Source organism: Homalodisca vitripennis, chromosome 1 (assembly GCF_021130785.1).
Source record: "Homalodisca vitripennis isolate AUS2020 chromosome 1, UT_GWSS_2.1, whole genome shotgun sequence".
Lineage (NCBI taxonomy): Eukaryota > Metazoa > Arthropoda > Insecta > Hemiptera > Cicadellidae > Homalodisca > Homalodisca vitripennis.
The window spans coordinates 60,008,466-60,034,192 of NC_060207.1; the positions used below are offsets into that span (position 1 = coordinate 60,008,466).

The following is a 25,727-nucleotide window of genomic DNA, read 5'->3' on the forward strand; positions in this document are numbered from 1 at the left end:
GACAATACTAATACTTGGTGACAAGGAACTAAATGTGACGAGACTAAGTTTACAATATTTATTTTTGTAGATCTTGCCACTTGGTGATTTTCTCGAACTATTAGCCTCTAATAAGTTGATGTGTATGATATAAATAGGAATTTTTTTGCTTACTTAATGTCATTAAAATCATTCTTGCGTAGCATTAAAATCAAACTCTATAGTTACTTTTTTTTGAAATTTGTGCGAGAGGATGCGGTCACGTTATAGCACTACCATAGATTTTGTAAATGTTTCTTTAATTTTTCTGGTAGGATTTTTGGGTTGGCTTGGCAAAATTATATTAAATATATAATACTTGTGTTGTTGTAGAAAAAAGCTATTGCATTATTACCGCCTCCCAAAAATGTTTATGCAATAAAATACACCATTATAAGTAGCATTATTTTAAAATATCATGATTATATTTTCACTTAATACAACCTAGATGTTTTTATACCTAAGTTTAAAACTATCAACTTATTTTCTTTTAAAGAATCATAGTGTTTCAATAGAATATATAGTGTAGTGTTTCTTTTGTTCTATTTTTAATTAATGCAAAATTATTTAGTGATATATGTTTACAATCTGTTTTGGCAGGATGTGCCAAGCTGATAGAGTTTAACCCAATAAGAACAAGGGAAGTGAATCTGCCAGCCGGAGGCGTGTTTGTGGTGGCTCATAGTCTTGTCACCAAGAACAAGGCGGCCAGCAATGACTTCAACACCAGAGTTGTTGAGTGTCGTCTTGCTTCTCAGGTATATACAAAGCCACAGAGTTTAATCTGATAAGAACAAGGGAAGTGAATCTGCTAGCCGGGGGCTTGTTTGTGGTAACTCATAGTCTTGTCACCAAGAACAAGGCGGCCAGCAATGACTTCAACACCAGAGTTGTCGAGTGTCGTCTTGCTTCTCAGGTATATACAAAGCCACAGAGTTTAATCTGATAAGAACAAGGGAAGTGAATCTGCCAGCCAAGGGCTTGTTTGTGGTGGCTCATAGTCTTGTCACCAAGAACAAGGCGACCATCAATGACTTCAACACCAGAGTTATCGTGTGCCGTCTTGCTGCTCAGATATATACTAATAAGCTGAGTCGTATAGTGTCTAAACAATCATTTTTAAGAATAGTATAGAGATGTTGGGAATGATTTACTTAAAATTGTTATGACTTATAGCAATCTCTTCCTACAATGATGACTCTTGGGCATTGGTAAAACATAGATAATGTTCTTTATAGTTGCAGAAATATATCACAGAGTAAGGTTAAATAGAACCTGGGTGGCTATTTAAAAAGTACCAATTCCTTTTTCCGCACACTATTTTTATGAGAGTTTTGACTAGCATTTTAAGAGTTTATATTTCTGATTATGTAACTTTTTACACTATCTATGTGTTAGGTACTTATGAAATGTTTCAAAATCTGATGAATTATGTACGTAAAAGTTTTTTATATTTAAAACATGTATTTTTATACTTATTCCCTGTATAGTGTTTATTATAGCGCTAAAGATTCTAAATTGGGAATTACACAAAATTATAATACATTTTGTGTTCATTATTGTTTTAGGTTTTAGCCAAAAACAGAAACATTCCATGGGAAAAGTGTTTGAGATTGGCAGATTTCCAAACAGCTGCAGGCATGAAGCTTGATGAAGTTATTAAACTAGTAATTGAAGTTTTACACGAAGCTCCTTATTCAAAAACTGAGGTAAGTGAATGTCAGACATATCAATTTTTAAATTGTCAATGTTGTTTTTAAAATTTATTATTGCCAGTTAGTTCTTCATTGATACAAAATTCTATCTTTACATGTTTTTTTGCTGTGTATACAGTTTTACCTAAATTATTCAGGATGGCCACCTGACCAGAAAAAGCACTTTGAAAATGTGTTTGCAAACTTCACCTGATGTTATTTAATCCAAAGTTGCCTCCATTAGTGTAGTGGAGTTTATATTGGTTAGTTCTGACTCTATGTCTCTAAGTCCCCATACACAAAACGATCCTTAGAACGATTTAAGTTGGGTGACCGTTCTTGGCCTGTGAACGATTGCTCATAACAAATGATCTGATTGGTTGTCAGATTACATAGATTAAAATAAGAAAGTGATGTTTTTTTTGTTATTATATTCAAACATTGACTGAAATAACATTGCCGCCAGTTTTCAGATGTCAGGCTGTTTGAATTTTTCACACACATCAGTTATTGTCTTCAGAGGAGCATTGGTCAGATGATGGCTGATGGAAAACTCAAACGATCATTTTTTTCCGTTTGTTTGATAGTCATGCAATATATATATATTCGGAACCACAATACTTTCACGTGACTGTAACTAAGGCTGCCACCGACGATTAAATCTTGGAAAAGCGTGGATAGTGCAAGAATTTTTTTACATCCCTGGAAAACCGTGGTTTTGTACCGAAAGGTTGTGCACTTCAGACTTATGACCTGCAATACTAGATTGCAGTCTGCGTCACAGTAGTGATGTGTTGGTAACTGTTTGTTCTCTTTATTTATCCAAAATGGATATATATGTACAGGGTATACATATACATAGTTTGTTCCGAGCGTTCCAGAAACGAAAATTATTAGGTACACACAATGTTATGAGGACACATTGAAATACACAGTGTTATAAACAAGGGAGCTTTAATTGGGGGTAGCAATGTCGTGTCTTCGGATATACTGCTAACGATGAAATTTTTGTGGCACCGTAGCTTTGTGACATTTCCTGCAAATACAGATGGCAACGAATAACAGCAGTAATACAATTGCTTAGATTTGGTTTCAAAATGGACTAGAGAATTGGAAATTGTTTAACAGAATAACTGAAAAAAAGCGGGAATTGGAAACAAAGTTTTGAGTGGCCATACTGTTATTACCAGGTCTGTGTTACATGTTGTTATAGATAAGGAATTTTTATTCTGCCAAACTCCATACAATGAGCCCCTGCAAAAATGATATCAAACAGGTGTTAAAGGTGTTACTTTGTGTGGTGTAATGATAAAGTGTGTAGAAGATTGGAATGATAAATGGCACAAGAAAGAATTTGAACTCATTTAGTACATTATCAACGAAACTGAATTCAAGAACATCTTGAATTTATCAGAATCTGACTCATACAATTTTTTTCTAATACTACTTTTTGTTGGTTTCAAGGTAAAATTACTTATTTGATAACTGTATTTGATTAAAACCAATTGAAGAAGACATAGGCGCTGGTTATGTATTGAGTGGCTCAGACTGAACGCCAAGTCTCGCACTGGTCATGTGGTCTCTGTTTAGCCACTCTATTATGGGCTGTTTTAGTTCTGAAAATGTCCAACAGATATCATTGCCATGGTCTTTACTGGTTCCTCTAGTAAGAATGCAGTTCATTTAGTGTTATTTGCAGCATTGACGTTTGTTAAAACGTTTTATCAATGTTTTTGTTTGTCAGCTGCTATATGCGAGTTAAGTGTGTTGTTTTTTTGTTTAGTAGGGAAACTGGTCTTAATGTAATGTAAAACCTATGGGGTTCTGTTGTTGCATTGTAATTATAGTAATTACAAGTGCAGTTCTGATATAATTCATAGTGATGTAAGGTTGGAAAACATTATTATTTCCTGTGCTCAAAAACTGCTGATTCAGGGTTTGTGGAAGGATGAAGAACTTAAACATCAAGATGAAGGTTTTTTGGATTATTTTTCAATAAATTGTTAAGTATGTGTTTAATTAATTGTAAAGTAATTATGTGTACAGTGAATAAAAAAACTTGAGAATTTTCTAGGAAACAAATAGTTAGAGTAAATGTCTAGAAAAGTCATAAAAAACATTACTTGTAATATTATTTTTTTAGCATTTTTGAGATATGCATAACAATTTTATTTATGTAAAAACCATTGTCATGTCTAAGGTAATGTATGTGAAAGTTAGTTAAAAGTAACAAAAAATAATACATTTTTAATAATATGTATGTATGTACAACATTAAAAATTTCTTAAAATTAACAATTTTATTACAAATGTGATATATAGTATGTACAATGAAGATTTTACTGTTAAGACAGTGGTAAAATATTAATGCTCTATATTTTATGGATTCGGTTGTAGAGAGCTTGAAATTTTTTCCCAATTTAATTGCTGCTATTGGTACTGCAGAGGCCTCATTAACACATTCAGTGCTAAGCGGGACCGTTCGGTCCCGCCCAAGCGTCTCGGCACCACTCACGGGTGCGCGCGGGACCTATCGGTCCCGCTGGGCATTGTTGTTTTGCTCTCGGCACTGTTTAGGCAGCACTGCAAAGAGGCCCTTTCTGATAGTGTGAGCGTGTTGGGCCGTTTTCGTTCTTTGTTCTAGTGTGCATAGTTTCTCGGTTCAGTTAACTATAGTTGTTTTCATCTAGTGCTGTGTTTGCTATTATTTCGTGATTGTTGTTAGCGAAATAAACAATGGCTGGGACATCTAGAGACCCCGAGGTAGTTTGTAATACATTACCAATGATTCGTGATGATATAACAAGTGCCATGACAATAAGATGCACAATAACAAAAAGTGTTTGGTATGATGTACATATTGTAAATAAGAAATGTTAAAAACTACAAAGAAGGGAGGGGATAGTTGTAAATAATAAAATGATATACTATTAGTGCCTTCCAGTGAAAATTATCTTGTTTTTGAGTGTGAACTCATGTATAAATCAACGAAGACCTGCAGCCAGGACAACGGGACCCATCGGTCCCGCAACATATTACATAATTTTAGGAGTCTTGGGAACATAATGCCTAATTTCTTGTCTTCACTACCATCAACAGTTATAAGGTTACGTGTACACCCCTAAATAATACAATAGTTCTTGTAATAAATGTCATTTTCAGGTTCAATGGGCATTGGTCCATGCTGACGGGACCCATCGGTCCCGCAGTATAATGATGTCAAAAAAAATGTAAATATAGGTAAAACATAATCTTTTATGCTTTTATGTCACTTCTGCAAGTTATATCTTCTAATTAAACAAATTTAAAAAATTAGCACCGGGGTTTCGCTAATACTCAAATGCTTAGCAGTGAATGTGTTAAAAACTTCCTCATTGGGTTAAGCTATTTTATATCCTAATATTCCAGCATTGTTGTTTTAGATATGCAAGATTCTGGAGGTTTCTGAAGAGGAGCTGAATGATCTAACCTTAACACCAAATACAGAACATGTTGAAGAGTTCAAACTGTTCCAAAGGGCTATGCATGTCTTTCAAGGTATGCTAATTTTACTTTGTAATGATTGTATTGTATATAAAGCTTTCACACTTAATACTAGTTCTCTGTTCAATAAAACATTAAGATAAAGTTATGATACAAATATTGTTATTCTGTTCTTATTTTTAAATCAGCACCTGAAGGAAATGTGTTAAAAACTAAAAATTATTTTATTTATTTATTTATTTTTTTATTTTTTTTATTTTTTTTAATTTATTTTATATTGATATAGCGCAATTTAACAAACAAGATTAAAATAATTATTTTTGATTGGTTGAAATAAAAAATTTGATTAAAGGTTTATTTTTCCCAAAAATAGTACAAACACATATACAAACACATATTGCAACACATGTATACACATACATACATATACATAAAATGCTTGAAACCATGTATCACAACATAACAATATGGTACTTATACATAGTTAATTATGTCGTATTATATAAAAGAAACATGAAACTTCGAACTTTGTCTGAATAGTGCGGTATCCACTTAGAATAATATGATAGCATACCAATAGTTCTTCTTAACGAAGCTGTGTCTGTAGGCAGTGGTAGATTTTATAGTGGTCTGAGTCTGTCCTGATCAGGTCTAATAGTTCTGTTATTTATCTCATAGCCTAATAGTTTTTTGACTGAAGAGAATAGCTGCTTTTCTTATAATTTATGTTAAGTCCAAATTTCTTGACAGCAGCAAGAAACTTATTTAGGTTACTATCATGTTAATGTTAATCCTTGCCACACACTGTAATGTCATCCAAATATGCAAAGGTTCCATCTAGATTTTCAAAAGATATAATGCCGTCGATCACCCTCTGGAAACAAGCTACACCATTTGTTACCCCAAATGGAATTTTGGTAAATTGATAAAGCCTACCCCCAGCTTCAAAAGCAGTGTATTTATTTTCAGTCAGGTTACTCAATAAAGGAGGAGGTTCAACTTGAGCATGAGGCAGAGAATAGACAATACTTAAGTGGAGATTTATTTCCACCAAAATTCAGTTGAATTTGAGAATGATATTTCAGTAAATCATGACCTACTATGACATCAGCACAAAGATTTTATAATACTGCAATTTTTGTTCTTGTGTATGAATGCTCAAGGATTTTTACATTTACAATACAGTAGCTAACAATTTGAGAACTAAGTTAATCAGATGCCATTGAAAACTTGCAAGATCCAGGGAAAAGTCTGATTTAACTCTGACAAACAAATGAATCACCTAAAAAAACTCTCTGAGCTTCCAGTATCTATTAATGTCTTTGCTTCATATTTGTCAATGGTTACTTTAACTACAGCATGTTTTAACCATGAAGAGAAGCTGCTGTAATAGTAGCAACAACATTTGAACTCTTAACATCATTAGAAGTTTTAAAGTTACTTTTCTTTAGTCTTGACCTACAGACCTTAGAGTAATGCCCTGATGTAGAACAAATGTTACATATAACGTCTACATATAGCTGGACAGTTTTGCGCGGATGCCAACTGTATCCACAAAAGTAGCATTTAGCAGAAAGGGACAACCAAAAGCTGTGAGTCTTGGTTGTCAGGAGGAACATTTGTGGGTATAGTATCATTTAAAACAACATCAACATTAGAATAACATGCTGATTGATTATGAGCTGCTTCTAATGCAAGAGCCTGATTAGAAGCTTCTTCCAGAGTTAAAGAGTCGCTATCGAATTGAAGACAAAAGTCCACTGAGAAAACCACCTGAATAAAGTTTGTAATCTTATTTTTGTAATCTTCAGCAGTAACTGCCATACTCAGTTAGTTATTGTTATTAAACTAAAGGATTTTAAAACGTTAAAATAATAATTAAAAAAATTAAAAATCTCATAATATTACATCATATTCACAAGTAATACTTTGTAGTTAAACAAGAACTTTTGTAAAATAGTTTAAAAAAAGAAACATGTGCAAAATATTAAAGTGGTAGTCCACCCTACCTAGTACTTCTTCAAAATTTGTAACAATTTGTTTTAGGAAAAGTTAAAATACAACATTACCTTTGACATCATTTGTTAATTAGGTTATGTTGACTGTGAAAAGACTTGCATTAGTTTTTTGAAGCCTGATCCCAAAACACCTCTACAGTGTAATTAATTGTAATTTTTCATACATATAAACTTATAATTACTCTTTGTTGTTCAGCTAACTTTTCAAATATTTGTATTCAGTTGCAGCTGTTGCTAAGTTATGAAAGTGTTAATGTTTACTTTACCATATATTAGATTTGAACCATCAAGAAATGTAAAAATTTATCAAGCTCATTTTAATAATATGACAGATTTAATAGCTAGTAGGTGGAGTCTTAAAGTTAAAACTATTTCAAAATAACAAAAAGTACCCCTTACAGTGAGATTTTAAAAATAACACATGAAACATTAAAATCGGTTAAGAAACCAGAGAGTATTTCCCTGCACAACACCTTTATTGTATTAACCCTCCGAGCATCGGCCGACTTGTTTTAAGTCGACAGCACCTTTCTCTGAACGTTGCCGTCTTATTTTAAGACGGCGGGCACTTGCCGATCAAATTAATTCAACCCACACTATTATTGGCGTAATATTATAATATTATATAAATATATATATAATAATATAACAACAGAGTGTTTATTTCAGAAGAGGGCCTGTGTTAGCAGTAGGGTACAAACAAACAAAAATCCCGAAAACCAGTATACCTTTTGTCAACAGCTTGTCATGTCCAAGACCTACGGGTTCAAAAGTCACCATGAGGCTGTAAAGCCATACATGATACAGCAGTATAATTTATACATGGGTGGAGTGGACATGAAAGATAAATCCATCTATCACATATCATGCTCGCGGACCACCACTCGCTATTGGAAAAAAATCTTTTATAATCTCCTTGATATGGCAATTTTTGACTCCTTCATCTTATATTCAAAAAACACAGACAAGCCTATGCCCAGAAGAAAATTTGTGATGGTTCTAATTGATGAACTCACAAGAACAGCACCAGAAGAAGTAGCCCCTCAGCCTGCTCCAACATCAGTAGAACATTTTATTATTGTGTACTTAGCAATACCAAATAGGTAAAAATTCAAATTTGTGCATATCCATGTAAGTTTGTATAACATTATAAATATATTCATAGAAATATTTACTAAAATATTTTTTTCTCTTTCACAGGCTGTTGCAAAAAGAAATTTTTTTAAATTTAAATTTTTATATAATCCTATTCTGTGATTCTTTACAAGAAAAATTATGTATAATACTCTATATTTAAACCATTCTTAAGATTTTTATGAATTATGCAAAAGGACTGCAAAACCTATAAAAACAGGTGGACGTTTAGGGAAATATGATGGACGCTCGGAGGGTTAACATTCAGGATGAATAATAAGTGTGGATCATCCATATTAAATTTTTAACAACCGAAATTAGACAAACTAAACTCAATACCTATACATCTGTGGGGTACAAAACTACACTTTTCGATTAGTATCACTAGATTGTCCCTGCTCCCAAAATACCAAATTAACATCAAATCAAGACCTACAATTGTCCTGGCTTATACTGTTGTTTAGCATAAATGATTGTCTGTGAAAACAATATTATGTAATGCTATTGTATTATTATCAATATTAAGGTTTAAATTTGTTACTGTGCAAAACTTTACTTGCTGATATTTAGGAAATATTTAATGTTTTTGAAACAACGAGACATTTGGATTCTCTACAACACATTGGAAAACATCAAAAGACATTACATTGCTAGTAGTGGACTTGTGGTTTTCTGGTTCTGGGAAATTCCTTGTCTCTTCAAAATTTTTATGGTCTTTTGCACTCCTGAGCTTTGGAATAGGGTTCTGATTTGGAAAGGAGTAATTGAGTATTTCTCACCCCATTATAAGATCTAATCCGATCTTTATAATCATGTATCATTAAAATAGTTATACATTCATGTTCACTGAGCTCTGTACTGGACAACTAGTAGTTAAATAAATGATTAATCACTTCTAAACTTTGTGAACATCATCGTCAAACTAATGCACATTCACTTGAGTCAAACTGATAGGACTAGAGACTTTTTGTCAAGGCTTATCAAAGCTTGCTAGGAATGTCATTGTGGGTTTGCTCGCAATTAAACAATGAATACTTCATTCGATTCCGATTTGTTACTTTTCCGATTAAAAATATTAAAAATTTGAACTATTCTGCATTTTTTTATTGGCTTAAGATAGCCACTTCTTTATTTCACTGTTTATTTCTTTTACAAAGACCTTTCAAACAATGTGTAACTTGATGGAGGTTTACATTTAACATTTTTAAGTTGGACCCAAGATTTGTGTTTTGTTTGGTGTAGAGGCAGAGAGGGTGGCCCAGTTTACAGCCAGTTGTGGTGGAGATGGGACGCTGACCTTCCTTGGACAACTCATGTCGCAGTCTCACAGCAGTCTGCGTGACCTGTACCAGTGCAGCCACCCACAGTTGGATAGGCTGGTCAGTGTGGCCACCGCGGCTGGTGCTCTTGGCGCTCGGCTTACTGGAGCTGGGTGAGTTGAGGTCTACGTCATAAGGTGTCGATTAATGTAAATAAGAGTTTATATAAAAGTTAAGAGTTGTTTTGCTTTTACTGACGTGAAGTGATATTTACTTTATATGTGTACTATCTATATATACCTGTACGTTATGCATATATGTATCACATATGTATTGTACATACTCTGTTCCAAAGATATTGTTGTTAGTCACTGCAATTATAATTAGATCTGAAACTAAGTTGTTTTGGAGTGATGCTGGCAGGCATTTAGGATGGTAGTAATTCAATTTATTGTAAATGAGTCTCTCAAATATAACATACAGTTAAAAAAATGTTGGGTGGTAGCTGCTGGTTTGTTGAATTTTGAATATTTTGAAAATCTAAATAGTAAAATAAAGCTATTTGAGAGTATTTTGTTATAGAAAAATAAATATCAGCGTTTAGTGCAACAAACATGGTAGTCCCCATAGACCTTCATCGTAATCACTTTTAGTAACTGATTACAGAAATTAAATCATAAATTATTTAATATCCATGTTGGCAATTGGCTGAAATGCACTGTTTGCTATCTTTTGTATCAAAGACCAAAGAAAGGTTATTGTTCATAATCCATTTGGCTAGGCATGTTTATTGTCATATGAGTATCTCGATTGGCTATGATGGTTTATGTAACCGAGATATACAACACAAAAAGTGGAAGATTATGATGCCATCGTGTGTTTGGGTTTTTTTTTTAACATTTACTGTGACAATTTCACACACTAACTGTCAGTGTAAATATAAATGTTGTCTCTATAATTTTTGTGAATTATGGACATATCATTAATGTCTGGTAGAGTTAAGTATCCATGCTATAAATTCTATGGTCTAATTAGCCTACATTATCCTACTAGTTTTTAACTAGGAGTATTGCAGCTTGCACAATGTGTGAGGTTTGCCAAGTGACTGAAGTTGTCCTAAAGAGTTGGGCAGTTTATCTTTTACATTTTCAGGCAATGTATTATTTTTACTTTGATGGTTATCTAATACAGAAAGATCAATCCAGTCCAGTCTTTGTGTTATGATTTAAGATCCCCTATATAACTAGAAGTATGGGGTTATTTCATATACCCCAATCTTCTCTCTTGATTAGTATTAAGTTGTGTCAACAGCATTAGACAAATTTAACTTAGAATGAAGGTGTTTCTCTAAATCTGTATGAATCCCTTTAAAATAGAGTGGCATTCTTGGATTGATTTTTATATAATCAGACTATCTTCAAAGGTTTGAGATTGGCAGAATAATTTTTTTTAACTCATACTAGGATTAAAATAAATAGCTATTAGGATGTAAAATTCTGGGTTCATCCATTATTACATCAAGGCAATATTAAGTCTGAGTTATTTATTTGAACCTCAGCAGGGCAGTTGGCAATAATTAATTTTTGTGAAAATGTAAAATTTTGGTATACCGCAATAAATTTTTGTTATGCAATGAAATTTGAAACATTAGAAAAATGGGTACTTTGGGATTATACCGACCACACCCAGACATGAATCGTTATTTCACATTTCGTTTCTACTGATTACTAGATTAGCGTAGAACAATATTTCGTCAATATAAAACAGGAATTGTCTTATCGCAAACCCCTCCCCATCCTCAGACAGAGGTCAAAGTCGAGCGTCTAGTAGATAACGTGATTGCAGTCTCGCCGCCCGTTCAGCTGGTGCATCGCTTTGTTGTACTTCCGTGTTTTACCTCTACATTTCTCCAAACACAAAAATTCAACAAAAACAATCATTTACCAAACTAAACTCTTTATTAAAAAAACACTAAAAACTTGTTTTTATTCTTGATCACATTCCGCCACCCAAAATGCGAGTGCCTCCGGCCATCAGCGCGGGCATTGACAGCACCTTCGGTGCTGCCCCGCGCTGATGTCGACGAAAGAAAAACATCCCTCGAGATAGTACCTATCAGTAAAATATCAAATTCTAGAGGGGCTAATCAGAAATATAAATTGAATTGTAATGGAAAGGCAATTATGTACCGTGCAAATCACGTGATGCCGCGCGGCCTGCCGTAATCAGGATTCTCGAGAAAGATAAGATAACAGCGATCACAATACCTGGAAATGCTTGTAAGTTTGTAATTTTGTAATTGAAGAGTTGTTTTTTCGTTCTATCATGTTTGTTTCTATAAATTTCTATTTTTGTGTTCTTCATACTAGTGTGGTCGGTATAATCCCAAAGTACCGAAAAATGTTCTCCTATATTGTTATGTAAAACTGAAATTACCAAATATTGTATCGAAAAACATTATGGTTGTACAATATTTTTACAAAAAACAAATCAATATAAAACACAAGAAAAGTTTTGAAAGGAAGCAATTTTTAAGTATTTAGTGATTTTGTAATAGTTGATAATGTTTTTTGTACAAAGAAAAATAATCAACTACATATCTAAAAATTCTAACTTAGAACAAAAACTCTACATACACTCCACTGTGTGTGTACAGTATGTGTGTTTTTTTTTCAATTATTTTTTACAAAATTTAATCACTATTTTGTTCTGTGGCATGATTTTAGTTCATAACACTGATTTTAAGTCATCAAACTCTTTTTGTGATAATAAGAACAAGAATATTTTACCTGTCGTTCAGGTTTACAAAAACATTGACGATGTCATTCATATTGAGCAGTATTTAGATGTCATTACGATAATATTAAGATTCATAGGAAATAAGTTAATAAATAAAGTCAGATAAAATAGTAATTGTATAGTAAAATCTGAATAAACTTAATCGCTATGAAAATTAGAAACTAAACTAACAATAGAAATAAAACAACTTTAACATTTACTAACAAAATATGAATTAATTTTAAAACAAAATTCAATAGATATACTGTAAAAAAAAAAAAAAAATAACAATAAGTGCAGTGGTGCATATTATTATAATTGTACAGTAACTAAATTATTAGTTTAATAAGCCTTGAAACAATTTTGCACGACATACAAATGTACAGCAGAATTTGGCATTGTTCACACGGCCATCATTATTTTCAAAATAATTCTACAAAACTTTATAAATTCAGAGTTATGCAAGTTTTCACGATCCATTATTATACATAATGTAAACAAACTCATACAATATTGAGTACAGCTGAGCAAAACAGACAATGATAATGAACAAAAATCTGGTAAATCACTGCACTCATGGAAATGAAATAATTTGGATAGTTTGTTGTTGCATCCAAAAACTCAGGAAGGAACAAACAGTCAATGATATCTAGTGGAAATACAGCGGATTAAGTTGACAGTTTAATGCCAAATGCCTTACGCATCTTACCAGTGCGTAACTCTGCATTTGGCTCGGCCGAACGGCTCATAAGATTAAGATTAACCAGCATATGTGTCTACCCCATTAGATTAAGATGAAGGAATTATTTACAGTATGCGTTAGAATGACAGACATGCTTATTAAAAAAGCAGTTCCACTAATACCTAAAATAGTTTATGAGGTTTAGCTGAAAATGTTGTGATGAGAAACTTGATCCTGACTCTTTATCAAGGAATCGTTATTTATTGTAAGTAACAAATGTTCCGTCAAACAGGCTAACTTGGGACAGTTTTCAACTTTCCCGCCGTTTTATGTCTACTCTTAGTGGAAAGTTTGCTTTCTCATGTAAAACTTAGGTCTTAGTTAGAACTTTTAAAAAACATTTTCAAATTTTCGCTAAATTACCCAGGTTGCTAAAAAAAAATTAAAAACATTGTGTCCCAAGTTACCCTTGAAGGTTGGCTAACTTGGGACAGTCATATAAATTCTGTGTTAAAGAGTTGTTAAGGTCTCTGCAGGTTAACTTGAGACTGAGAACTTTGTGGTAAACATTGTTCATGCTAAAATAACATTGATTCAACCAATTTTACAGTACGTTAATGGTGTAAATAATGAAGTACCATACTATATTTTCCCCATTGGGAAAAAAATAAAACGAACAAAGAACGTGAGGAAAAAATAAATTAAGACTCAAGTGTGAAATACATAATTATTTTAATTTGAAAAACAAAGTGTTCCATAGTACACATGGAATTAAAACTATATACTTAGTCCATTTCATATGGAAAAATATATCTTCCCCTTGACACATTGATGGGCTTAACTTCCTCCAAGATCTGTGAGAAATCCACGGTCATAATGTCATTGATTTCTGGAAAAATATACACATTCATGGCTTTGGTTGATCTTCTAAAAAACTTTACTTCAACATCAGAGTTTTTAACACATAAAACCTTGCCGATAAACTTTTTTACACTTTCCTTTTTAGTTCCCTTGTCATACAACACTTCAACCACTACGAAAGAATCAAGAGTGAGATCTTGCAGTTGCACAGTTTTTTTAGGCAGCGCACCACTACAACCTGGTCTTTCAAGCTGCTTTTCTTCGCTGACATCTTCATCCTCAGAGGAAAAGTGCATCTCATCAGACATATCATGAAGAGAATAGTGTCCATCCGAATCCTCGTCACTGGATTCTTCAGCTGTAGGCTTTTTTCTCTTGATTGGTCTAGTAGTTTTTGCTTCTGTTGTTTCAGGTTCACTAGAGTTCTTAATTAAGTCATCCTGGATCACACTTTTTCCTGGAGCAACATCAATTTTTTTCTTCTTTTGTTTTCTTAGTGGAGTTGTTTCACTTTTTCGTGCCTCTTCAAGGTAAGCTTCAAAGCTGTTTACAATGAGAGAGTGATTAGAACCACTGATTGCACTGTCTTTAGATTGCGGCTCTTTTTTCTTAGCCAACCTCTTTAAAACCTGATCTCTGTTCAAATGACCAACACCTGATGCTTTGAAACCTGACTTAACATTGTTGACAGTTGCTTCCTGGCCCATAGAAACTAAACATTTATTCAGTAGACAAGGGAAAACATCTTTTGAAACTCCTCCACGATTTTTGCTCTTCCATTCATCCAAAACTTCTCTCCACTTCACCTTTAGGGGTTTGAAAAATGCTACGTCAAGCGGCTGGCAAATACCTGTGCTGTTAGGTGGTAGAAAAACAAATCTTTTTTTGTTCTTTACACACTCATAAATTGACGAATCAATTATCCTCTCGGGGTGGCGTATTCCACGCTGTACTATAACATTTTTTCTTCCCGGGTCATCTGTTAAGTTTGTTTCATCATAATTAACAATTAGATGAGGGTCCACGTCTTTTAGTGTTGCTGTAAGTTCATCAAAGTACTGATTCACTGTTTCAGCATTCACACCTGCTCTGGATCTTTTAACATTTTGACATAAGCGTTTTGTCAGGGTATTTGAATATCTTTTAACAAAAGAAATAGTCCAATCTCTGCCTGGCATGTTGTTCTGAAAGCTTCTTTCACTTACATCTTGCCTGTCCAAAAATGATTTCACAACTAGTCGAATATAAAAAATGGTAAAGGGAAATCCCCAATCTCCAGCCAAAGATATACACTCTGCTATTACTTCCTCACTTTCTTGATCAAACACATATGGACAGCCAACCTTCCCAGTGTTTTTTTTCATTTTTGTATCGGTTTAAAGTTGACTTCGACACACCAAACATTTCAGCCGCTTTGCGAAAGGACATGCCTTTTCCAACTTCCGTAAGTGCTTTTTCCATTTGTTCATGATCAAAGTCTTTATATTTTCTCTTTTTTAAGTTCTTTTCTTTCTTTTTTCCATCCATTTTAGTCAATTTGGAACAATAAAACACATTATTAGTTATTATACACTTTTATACACATAAAAAAAACAGAGCAGGTTAACTTGGGACACTGTCCCAAGTTAGACCACTCAGTGCCTGTGGGAATTTTTTTTTACTAGTCAACTAAAGTTGGCAGCACTGGAAGATCAAGACATTGAAAGTGTACTACATATTTGAGGTTATGTTTTGAACTAATTCAAACCCTAATACATTTAAGAGTAATGTGTGTACAAGCAAAGTTTTGCAAGGTTCAATTTTAATGATAAGATTATAAGTACATGTTTTAGTTACTGAATGACACTTACCTGATGATTAAAAGTCCAGAATGTGATGAAAAACCAGTAAAAATACACTGACAGCACACTCAAACTCTTCAAAGCTCATTAACTCAACTCCACATGGGAGCAGTAAAAAAAATAAACAAAACAACAAAACGTCCCAAGTTAACCTACTGTCCCAAGTTAGCCTGTTTGACGGTTTATGTGTTGTCTTTATGCGGACACATATTACCATTACAAAAGTTAAGGATTGAAGAAAATTATTGTAGCTTATGACTAAAGTTGTGGCTTTGATAAACAATTATTGACATATAACAAGGAAAAGCAAGAAAAAAGCAAAATCTAACAAATCTATCAAGACCACACAACTGAACAGGAACAGCTTATAACTAATCACATAAATAGAATTTAATCATTGGAAATTAAAAATATACAGATGAACAAAAGGCTTACTACCGCTAAGGAAAAAGTCCTTTCTGAAACCAGAGAAATAGAAACTCAAACACCAACTAATTATGCGCTTCCACCACGAACTCATCTCTCTTGCTAGAAATTGCACAGTTGAAAGTAAGGCAGGAGCAAATGGAAAACAAACTTATGAGCCTCAGTGAACAAATTCACAAATATGGAGTTATCCACGCACAAGAGGAAACTCTGGAAGAACCACTACAAAAAGCTACACCACCACCTCCAAAAATTGAAAATCTCTGCAATAACACAAACACCAATAGCGTAAATACCTCAACTAGAAACAAAAGGCTTAGAGAATGCAGGGGAAAAAACTTCTTCAGTGTCTCCCTCCAAAATGCTAGGTATTTGGCTGCAGGCAAAGGTGGCTCGCAGTCAGAGCCAAAGCTCCATATTTTCAAAGTCAGCAAATGCCCACCAATCACGGCTAAACAGCTAGGAGAGAATGAAACGTTAGAAGAGTTCTTCAACACAAACTTTAATGAGGCTTTAAATTTATGTCCTCTCCTTTCTGTGGATGTTGACTGTACAGAACACCAAGAGAACACAAAAGCAATAGACACTTCAGTATTACCCCAACCTATAGTAGAACACTTACCCTTAGTAAAAGCAACGAGAGAAAACTATACTGTCCCAAAGACCGACACTAACTCTGCTCTTGTGATATCGCCCACACAGGCACCCTCACAATCCAGGCAACATACATCAAACCAGCAATCTTTTTTAGACAAACTCAAGATGAAGGACACGAGGTCATAGTTGAATCAACAATAAGGTCCACACAGAATCAAAATAAACTACAAAAACTCACCATAGCTCACCATAATATTGATGGCCTTCAAAACAAAATCGACAGACTGACTCATTTTTTGCACAACTCTAACCCAGACTTAATAATTCTCACAGAACATGGTCTAAGTAGAGAAAAGCTGGAAAACACGAGAATCCTTGGCTTCAGTCTCATAGGTGGTTTTGCCAGACAGCGGCACCAAAAAGGTGGAGTGGCTGTATTTGCGAACTTAAAACTGGAAAACAAAATAGCAGTAAACATCTATATCAAGAACTATATCAGAACTTATATGCGAAAGTATTCTTCTGAAAATTGAGCTTAAACAAAAATTTCTTCACCTACTAAGCGTATACAAGCCACCTTACAGCAACTTGGAAAACGCAATAAACTTTTTTATCATCGGAACTAGACAAAAATCGTAAACATAAATGACCCGATACTGGTGATGGGAGATGTAAATGTTTGACAACCTGGTTGACAGTTGCGACAAAAGAACTCTGGATGAAATGCTCCTTAGCTACGGCTTGAGAAGGCTTCAACTACCTCCAACCAGAATAACTAGTCATAGTCGGACCTCTATAGATTTTGTCTGTACAAACACCAGAGAAACACTAATAATTACTAGAGTGCAAAAAACAGGTCTCTCGGACCACACTGCACAGCTATGTACTATCATCACCGATATGACAAAGCAAAACACTGAACCAATCACAGAGAAGACAATTCACTACACGAACAGTGCAGGAACTGAAGCACAATCTTCAAGCACAAGATTGGTCAAAAGTCATACTTACTGAGGACGCGGAAGCTGCATACAAAGCATTCAATGCAATCCTGCAATCTGCTATGAACATAGCGTGCCCTCTCAAGATAATAAAGAATAGAAGAAAGTTCACCAAAAATATTTGGGACAGTGAAAGTCAGACTCTAAAATTGCTGTACTTGGAGGCCCTGAACAGAGAACTCATCACTGGTCACCCTGATGATAAAAAAGAAACAGCTCGAAGGAAAAAAACTTACGATCAAAAACTCAAAACACTTCGAAAACAGTGCAACTCAGCTTATATAGACAGGTTTGACAACAAATCAAAAGCCATGTGGAGAGTTATAAAATAATGAAAGAAAAAAAAAATCAACCAAAAATCAACTGGAATGTTTGAAAATAAATGAAGACATCTCGGATTCTCCAAAGGTCATTGCCAACCATTTGAATAACTTCTTTGCTACAACCGCTGACAGAACACTTAACAAAAAATGGAAATAGACCAACACCAACGTCTACAATAGAACTAAATAACCTGCTCCAAATTCCAAAATTAAATTTTTTTGAAACAGATGAACTAGAAATTGAAAACAATTATTGACTCGTTAAAACCAAAAACATCAACAGGTGAGGATGAGATCTCCTCCAAACTAATTAAAACAATGCAAACACGAAATCATCATCCCACTAACAATAGTTGTCAATAAATCACTCTCTTAAGGAACATTTCCCAGTGATCTGAAACTCCCCCCCCCCCCCCCACCCCCCCCCCCCCCCACCCCCCCCCCCCCCCACCCCCCCCCCCCCCCACCCCCCCCCCCCCCCACCCCCCCCCCCCCCCACCCCATGTGGACGACCCTCGTATTTTTCTGTATGGCTTATTTATTATATTTTGAAAACTTTTTTCTATGTTGTAGAGCATAAAGGTTCTGAAAATAAAAATATATTTTTAGCGGTTTTTTTTAATGCTTTTTTATGTAAAAATGTTCATGCAAATCCTAAGAAGTGTTTTTTTTCAAGAAATAAAAGTTGTAAAAACACACTATATAGAATCAGAAAATGCTTAAAATGAAGACAATGTATCATAATAAAAAACCCATTATCTAATAATTATTGTCTAAGTTCACCTGATTTATTTAACTAGGTCACTCATGGTGTTCAATAAATAAAAATATAATGAAATATTTTTAATGAAGTATTTGTAATCTAGGGTTAGGCTTAGGTATAAACAATTTTTATATCACAATTTAGCCATTACAGACCTGTGAATGTTACTAAATTACTTTACAATAAATGAATCACAAATAAACCATTTTTTTACAGTAACGTTTTATATACAAACTTAGAATTCACAAATAAATGTTTAGAAAACATAACGAGTAATGATGGTGCATCAACATGGCCGAAATTATAAAGTTTGATACACAAAATAAACACTTATAATTTACTTATTCTACTAATTTAATTTATTCTACTTAATTTACTATATCATTGAATAGAAAATTTCCACAAGGAAACATTTGATGTCGTTTGGTACTAATACTGTAATAATATTTAGAGAAACAAAAAATACTAGCAACTAGTTTCACTAGTCGTCTAACATTACAGAAATGTCGCAAACAATGGTTGCGTTGAAGGTCATTCTCCACAACATATATCAATGAACAGATATTTGAAGCAGATGATTTTGTTAAGAAAAGAAATTCTGAACACAGTGATGTAGCCAAACTAATTCCTATACGAAATTTTCTGCAGCAAAAGTATAAGGAAAAAGTCATGTTTTATCGCCATCTCTCGAAGTGCATGACAAGACACGGAAAAACCAACATTTGTATTGCAACTTTATAATTTCGGTACATACTAATTACGCATTATAATTCAATAATCTATATATCAAATTAATCTGTGAAACATCCTGATTAATTTGGTATAATATTTGTCCTATTTAAGTTTTAATTTCGATAACAAAAGTTTGATTAAATAGAGACTGCAAAATCGACTAATGGCTAGTCGTTCAACATTGGAGAAATATTTTTTAGCCACTAGTCGTCTAACAGATGAAGGTTTAATAACTATTATATAATGCAAAATTATTTTATGGAAACAGATCGCTGGAAATTGGTTCCATGGCTCAGACAGGCCAAATTTATCTAATGGATACCATCACACTTGTTTCCAGAAGTGGGTGTTTAACTCAACCACATATAAAAAAATCGGAGGGGTTCAGTTAAGATCCTGGTACAAGTTGGTAGGCTTTACTATTGATATAAAACTTATTGTTTAGGGACATAAAATAATAAAATTGAAGATGCAAGGAATAAAATTGCTTTCTATTTTACCACTTGTATCTTGTGATAATAATTACACGTTAAAATTAAAATGAACTATAATCCTTATAAAATAATTAAAAAAAAATATAAATTTATACTTTTAAAACTATATTTGTTAAACACTAAGTAGGAATAAAAAAAAATGTATATTACTTGTTTAATTTTACCTTCCCTATAGTTTCTGAATATGTGTTTAACATAACAAAATAGCATGAACAAAAATTTTATATATAAGATTTATGAAATAAAGTTCAGCAGAAATTAACTGGAAAATCAGAATAACAAAAGATAATCCTTTTCTTTTCAGAATAACCCTTTTAGTGTCAATATCCGTATATACTGATATTTGAAAAACTACTGAGAAATGCTAATGCCCGTATATATGTTTGGTTATTGTGAAAACTACAGAAGCATGTTGACTTCCCATATTATATTATGTATTATGTTGGCCATTAGTGGTAAAAATTCTACTGTGATAATTTTTTAATGTATTATAAAGTTGTTGAGGTATTAACAATCAGAAAAATCCAAATTTCAAGAAAAACACAATGTATACCAATTTTGTAAGATTAATTAGATGTTTTAAAATTTAGTGTAAAACAACACAAACAAGTAAAAAATGTAGCTTTTTATAAAATAACATAAACTTTTATAGTTTTAAGAATATTATTAAAAACTTTTGAATTTACTTTAATTTTTTCTTTTAATTAATGTTGTTTTTATAGTGGAATCATTTATTCAAAGTGCTATTTTTCATGTAAAACTGAAAAAGTATATATTGTAAGTTAATATTTTTTTTAATTATTACATTTAAATATACTGTATAAGGTTTGTTATTTTTCATCGTACTGAACAGTTTATATTTCTAAATAAATTTTTATGAATTTCACTAGCAGTTACCCGCGGCTTTCACACAATTTCATAGGTTGTAGCACCTCTATGAGCACTTCTGGTTAGAAAATATGTTAAAAAGTGTATATTTATGGTCATTGTAATTTATCCTATCTTAGTATTTTTTGTTTCATAGCTGATTTTGCTCCTTTCCCGAGCATAAAAATATATACAGCCCTGAGAAGCCTACTTCTGTTAAAAGAACTACTAATTTAGGTTTCATAACAGTCTTTAAATGTAAAGTAAAAGTTAGATTACATTCATTATCTCTTACATCTGAACCACTAGCATGTACCTATTGCCCTGCATGCTATTTAGTAGGCTGGTTCGAGTGAATCATATTTCCAACGCCTATGTTGAGATTGCCTTGTTACCACGATCTAAAAATATGTCAAAGATTCATAATGATGGTAATTGTTATTTACTTCGTTCTTAGTATGTTTTGTTCCTTAGTTGATTTTGTTTTGTTTCCCGACCGAGAAAATGTATATCACAGATCAGAGAAGCCTACTTCTGTATGAACAGAACTAAAATGGGTTTTATATCAGTCTTTAAATTAATAGTAAAAGTTTTAAAAATATTTTGGAACATTTAATGCTGGAGATGGTACATTAATTCAAAAGAACAGTCCAGTGAAATTTCATCTAGCATAGTTCTTGTGGACTGCTTCAAAGGGAGTCTTCAGAGTCAAATTCTGACCTTCTTATGTTTTAGAATATTTTGTCATTAATTTCATCAGTTTCAATACATTAGGTGTCTGCAAGGGCAAATATACACAATATGTATTAAAATTAAAACATATAAGTAAAGTGTGATTGCATCCACATCAGTAAATAGCTCACAAATCAGGGAAACATTGGAAATAACAAGTGCACACTCTAGCGGCAGTTAGTGTCCTACCCATCCACAGTTAATGTGAAGGGATAGTTGAATGAGGATTACTTGACTGGCCAAGCTCAACTGTCTTTGAAACAATTATCTTGCAGGCAAATTGCACAACTCCAGCAACAGTGCCTTTTAGTGAATATCAGAATTCTATACTTGTGTTCATTTTCTTCTCTGTAGGACTGTAAAAGGAGGAAAAAGTAAAGCCTTCTGCAGGTTATTCTGTATGGGTGAATTGAAATGAAAAGTGCCATATTATAGAGGGCGAAGTTAGGACTTGAAAATCCTCTCTACCACTTAATGTGTTGTGGGTGAGAGGGTGGGTGATCTAAACCACATTTTTCTGAGATCGGTGGAATAGCCTCTCTGAGGGTGATATTGTCTATACAATAACCACAACACATTCACCTTCAGATGTAGTTGTACAGGGGATTGATGGAGTTGGGTAGCTAAAGATATGTCTCCTAGGGATGCCTCCTCTATCAGTACACTATAGTGCTACCGAGTGACTGGACTACAATTGTACAACTTCCAGAGTCAGCCTTTATGTTGTGTTAGTATTAACTGGTTATAAGACATCCTGTTGAATAACTATAGCTAATTCTTGTAATTACAGTTTGTATATAAGAGTGTTCAGTCATCTTAATCCAAACGGGATATCCGGTCAGTGTAATAGCCAAGTCTACAGGTATGGTATCCCAGTGGTTCAGATTCCATATATAACTTCCTAGGTTTTAATTGGTTATTAGCTATTTATAAATTATTCTTTTTGTAGAAATAGATGATCCTTATGTGTAGTGAAAAAAATATAGATCCAATCATCATACATGTCCTTCAGTTGTGTGTGATGTAAAATCCATAGACTTCTTGGGTACAGATAATAAAAATGTTGGAGGGCTTGATCTCTGTGTTATCACTCTTATAAATGACAGATAAGATTCTCTCACAATGTTTTGATTCTGATAACTACATTACTAGTACTAATTAGTTAAAGATATCATTATCAGTCGTTTCACCTAACTCTGAGCCACATATCGCATTTATTTTTTACTAAATCAGAATGAACTATGACCTAAAGCAATCTTGATATATTGTTTCTAAGATTTTAAATTTGTTTTTATATGGTAGTAACTTATATCAAAAATTAAAGAACTCATGATTATAAAACTTTGAAGATATGGTTTTTTGCAGTAGCAGTTGCTTTAGTTTATTGGTTAGATTTTGTTATTTTTGGACTTAACAAAAAGGAACAAATACTTCAATTTAACCCATCAAGCAATTATTACAGAGTGGTTTTCATTATATTCTCAAAACTTTCACTGTGCTTTGAAACGATTTGTAATATTTTTGTACAATCCTATTTTTAACTCTTACAAAAATATTCATGCTCTGATCTCAAACAATAACAATAGAGATCACAAAGAATTTAATATAATTGTTTAATAATACTTAAATATGTGTAGAATGTAGAAAATAATATGAATCTAGATATAAAAAGATATATTTAGTTTTTTCTAACTTTAATTTTTGGTAACTAGCATGCAAATAGTATACTAAAACCTCTACTTTATAGAACCTCCTGTTATATAAATTTCCACTTCTTTACTCATCTAATGGCCATTGTTATTTTTAATCAATTATAAACTTTTTTAATTAATTAATGAAAATTAATGAATCACAGCTGTTTTTACCCTAAGATGTTCATCATAAAAAAAGATAAGAAGATTCAAATGAAACCAAACTTCACTGTTAGAGCGATTGTTCATTGGTCGAGTGACACTCATTTTGCAATAAAAATTACAAAATAAACAAAAAGTTTAATTTTTACTGTATGTGTAGTGGTGGTTGTAATGTAATTAAAAAATAATTGTTTGTTGCCATAAAGCTCATTGTATCAGGAGTATAATACTGTATGTCAAACACTGTTTTGAGACCTCAACCATATTATTATACACATCTGAGGAAAGTATCCTGGACCATTTTTTCTTTTGATAGGTATTTCATACCTCATGATTACTGAAAGTTACCTGTAGTTCTAGAAATCGAGCACTTTCAGTACATACATATTCCAAAGTAAGTTACAATGACCATAAATATATACTTTATGACATATTTTCTTGATCGTGATTGCAAGGTAAACCCAACATTGGCATTGGAAATATAACTCACTCAAACCAGAAGTTTTCATACCCTATGAAATTGTGTGCGAAGTGGCAGATAACTACTAGTAATATTATGAAACTTAAACCAAACTCTATCTTGAAAGCTATAAATATTAACTTATTTCCATCCTTGAACTAGTTAGTGTGAACATTTCTAACTGGTATTTTTCATTCAATGCTTGAAAATATCAGCTACGTAAAACCAATTAAGTTATTTATCAAGTACCATAAAGTGAATTATAGACTTTTTAGATCAAAGTAGAGATAAAATGTTATTTTTGTTAGTAATATGATAATTTTTATCATCTTATCACAGTAGACAGTCAAGGTCATTATCATTAAAGTAAACAGTTAGTCAAGGAAATAGCTTTTGCTGTTTTGGTTCTACTAGTAGGTCAGAAGTCATGATAAGACAATATTCCCTGTCAGGACAGTGTTAATTGTAACATAGCTATTCTGGGTTGGGGTTAAAAGTTAAAAAACTGCACTATAGAACAAACTTAATTCTTCTTATCACGTGATTACAAGTGGAAATATTTAAGTTGTATCAGCATTGACGTACACGGTTTACCCATAAAGTATGGAATATTTTATAAACCAATTCATTGTTATTTAGATTTTTTCATTAATTTGTAATATATGTTCATAAAATAAACAGTTTTTTTTTTCTGTTTGGCCTGTTATGAATTTTTTGTGGCCATTTTGAATTGGCAATCCTGTACCAAGAATCTTTTATTGTCGTCCTACGAAGGTGTGCATTGGCAAAGTTAGCTTTAAACAATATAAACATTAAGATATGTTATCTATTTACATTTTGATACATACATAATTAAAATGTATATATATATATATATTTACAATTCAAATATATATTTAGAATATATAAAATAGACATCTTACCTAAAATACAGTTTTATTGTGTGTGTGTGTGTGTGTGTGTGTCACACTTATTATTTCTTAATTTAATAATACGGTGCGGGTGTGTGCGTGCATGCGTGTGTGTGTATATGTATATGTATGTTTATATGTATGTGTATATGTATATATATATGAGTATTATAAAAAGTAAATCATAACAATATAGTAGAAATATAATTTTAAATTTGTATTTGATGTGTGAATCAATACAAAAGGAAATCTTTTTAATTTTGTTGAGTTGAAATTAATTTTGTTTGAAGTTACTTGTAATGTCAAAGGTGTTATCCATGGTCCTTTATATTTCATTAAGAGTTTATGCTTTAGAAGCATTACAATTAATTTAACTCTGATCAATAAAAAATACAAATATGAAAATAACATTTTTTAAACCTAACTTTGAATATTGAGATATTGAAAATGAAAATGGCTTGTAACATTTAACTCATAATAAAATAACATTAAAAATAGTATGTCACATAAAATTTGTGTGTAAAATATTAAACCTAAATAAAATATGGCGGATGAAAGGCAACTGAATATTCAAAACAGGCCAAACTAAAAGTAACTTTTATTTTATTAATGCATTATAAAAATTATGTGGTAATGATAATTTAATATCCATATTATGTGAATTCTATATTTTTTATGGACACATTGTAAAAGCTCACAGGAGCTCAAAACGAATTTTGATTTTAAATATATACTCTCTACAACACATACAAATAAAATATAAGCTCACACACTTTGGTTCATTTGAAAGTGCTTGTAATT

General features: G+C 32.6%; 1 protein-coding gene across 1 annotated transcript in view; it reads left to right on the top strand.

The window, feature by feature from the left end:
* The window catches only part of LOC124362688 (N-acetylgalactosamine kinase-like), a 74,896-nt gene that overhangs the window by 21,067 nt on the left and 28,102 nt on the right, over positions 1-25,727 (top strand). The window contains 5 exon segments of the mRNA XM_046817395.1: positions 619-787; positions 790-934; positions 1,587-1,727; positions 5,134-5,248; positions 9,589-9,778. Of these exon segments, the coding sequence (XP_046673351.1) occupies positions 619-787; positions 790-934; positions 1,587-1,727; positions 5,134-5,248; positions 9,589-9,778 (760 nt within the window).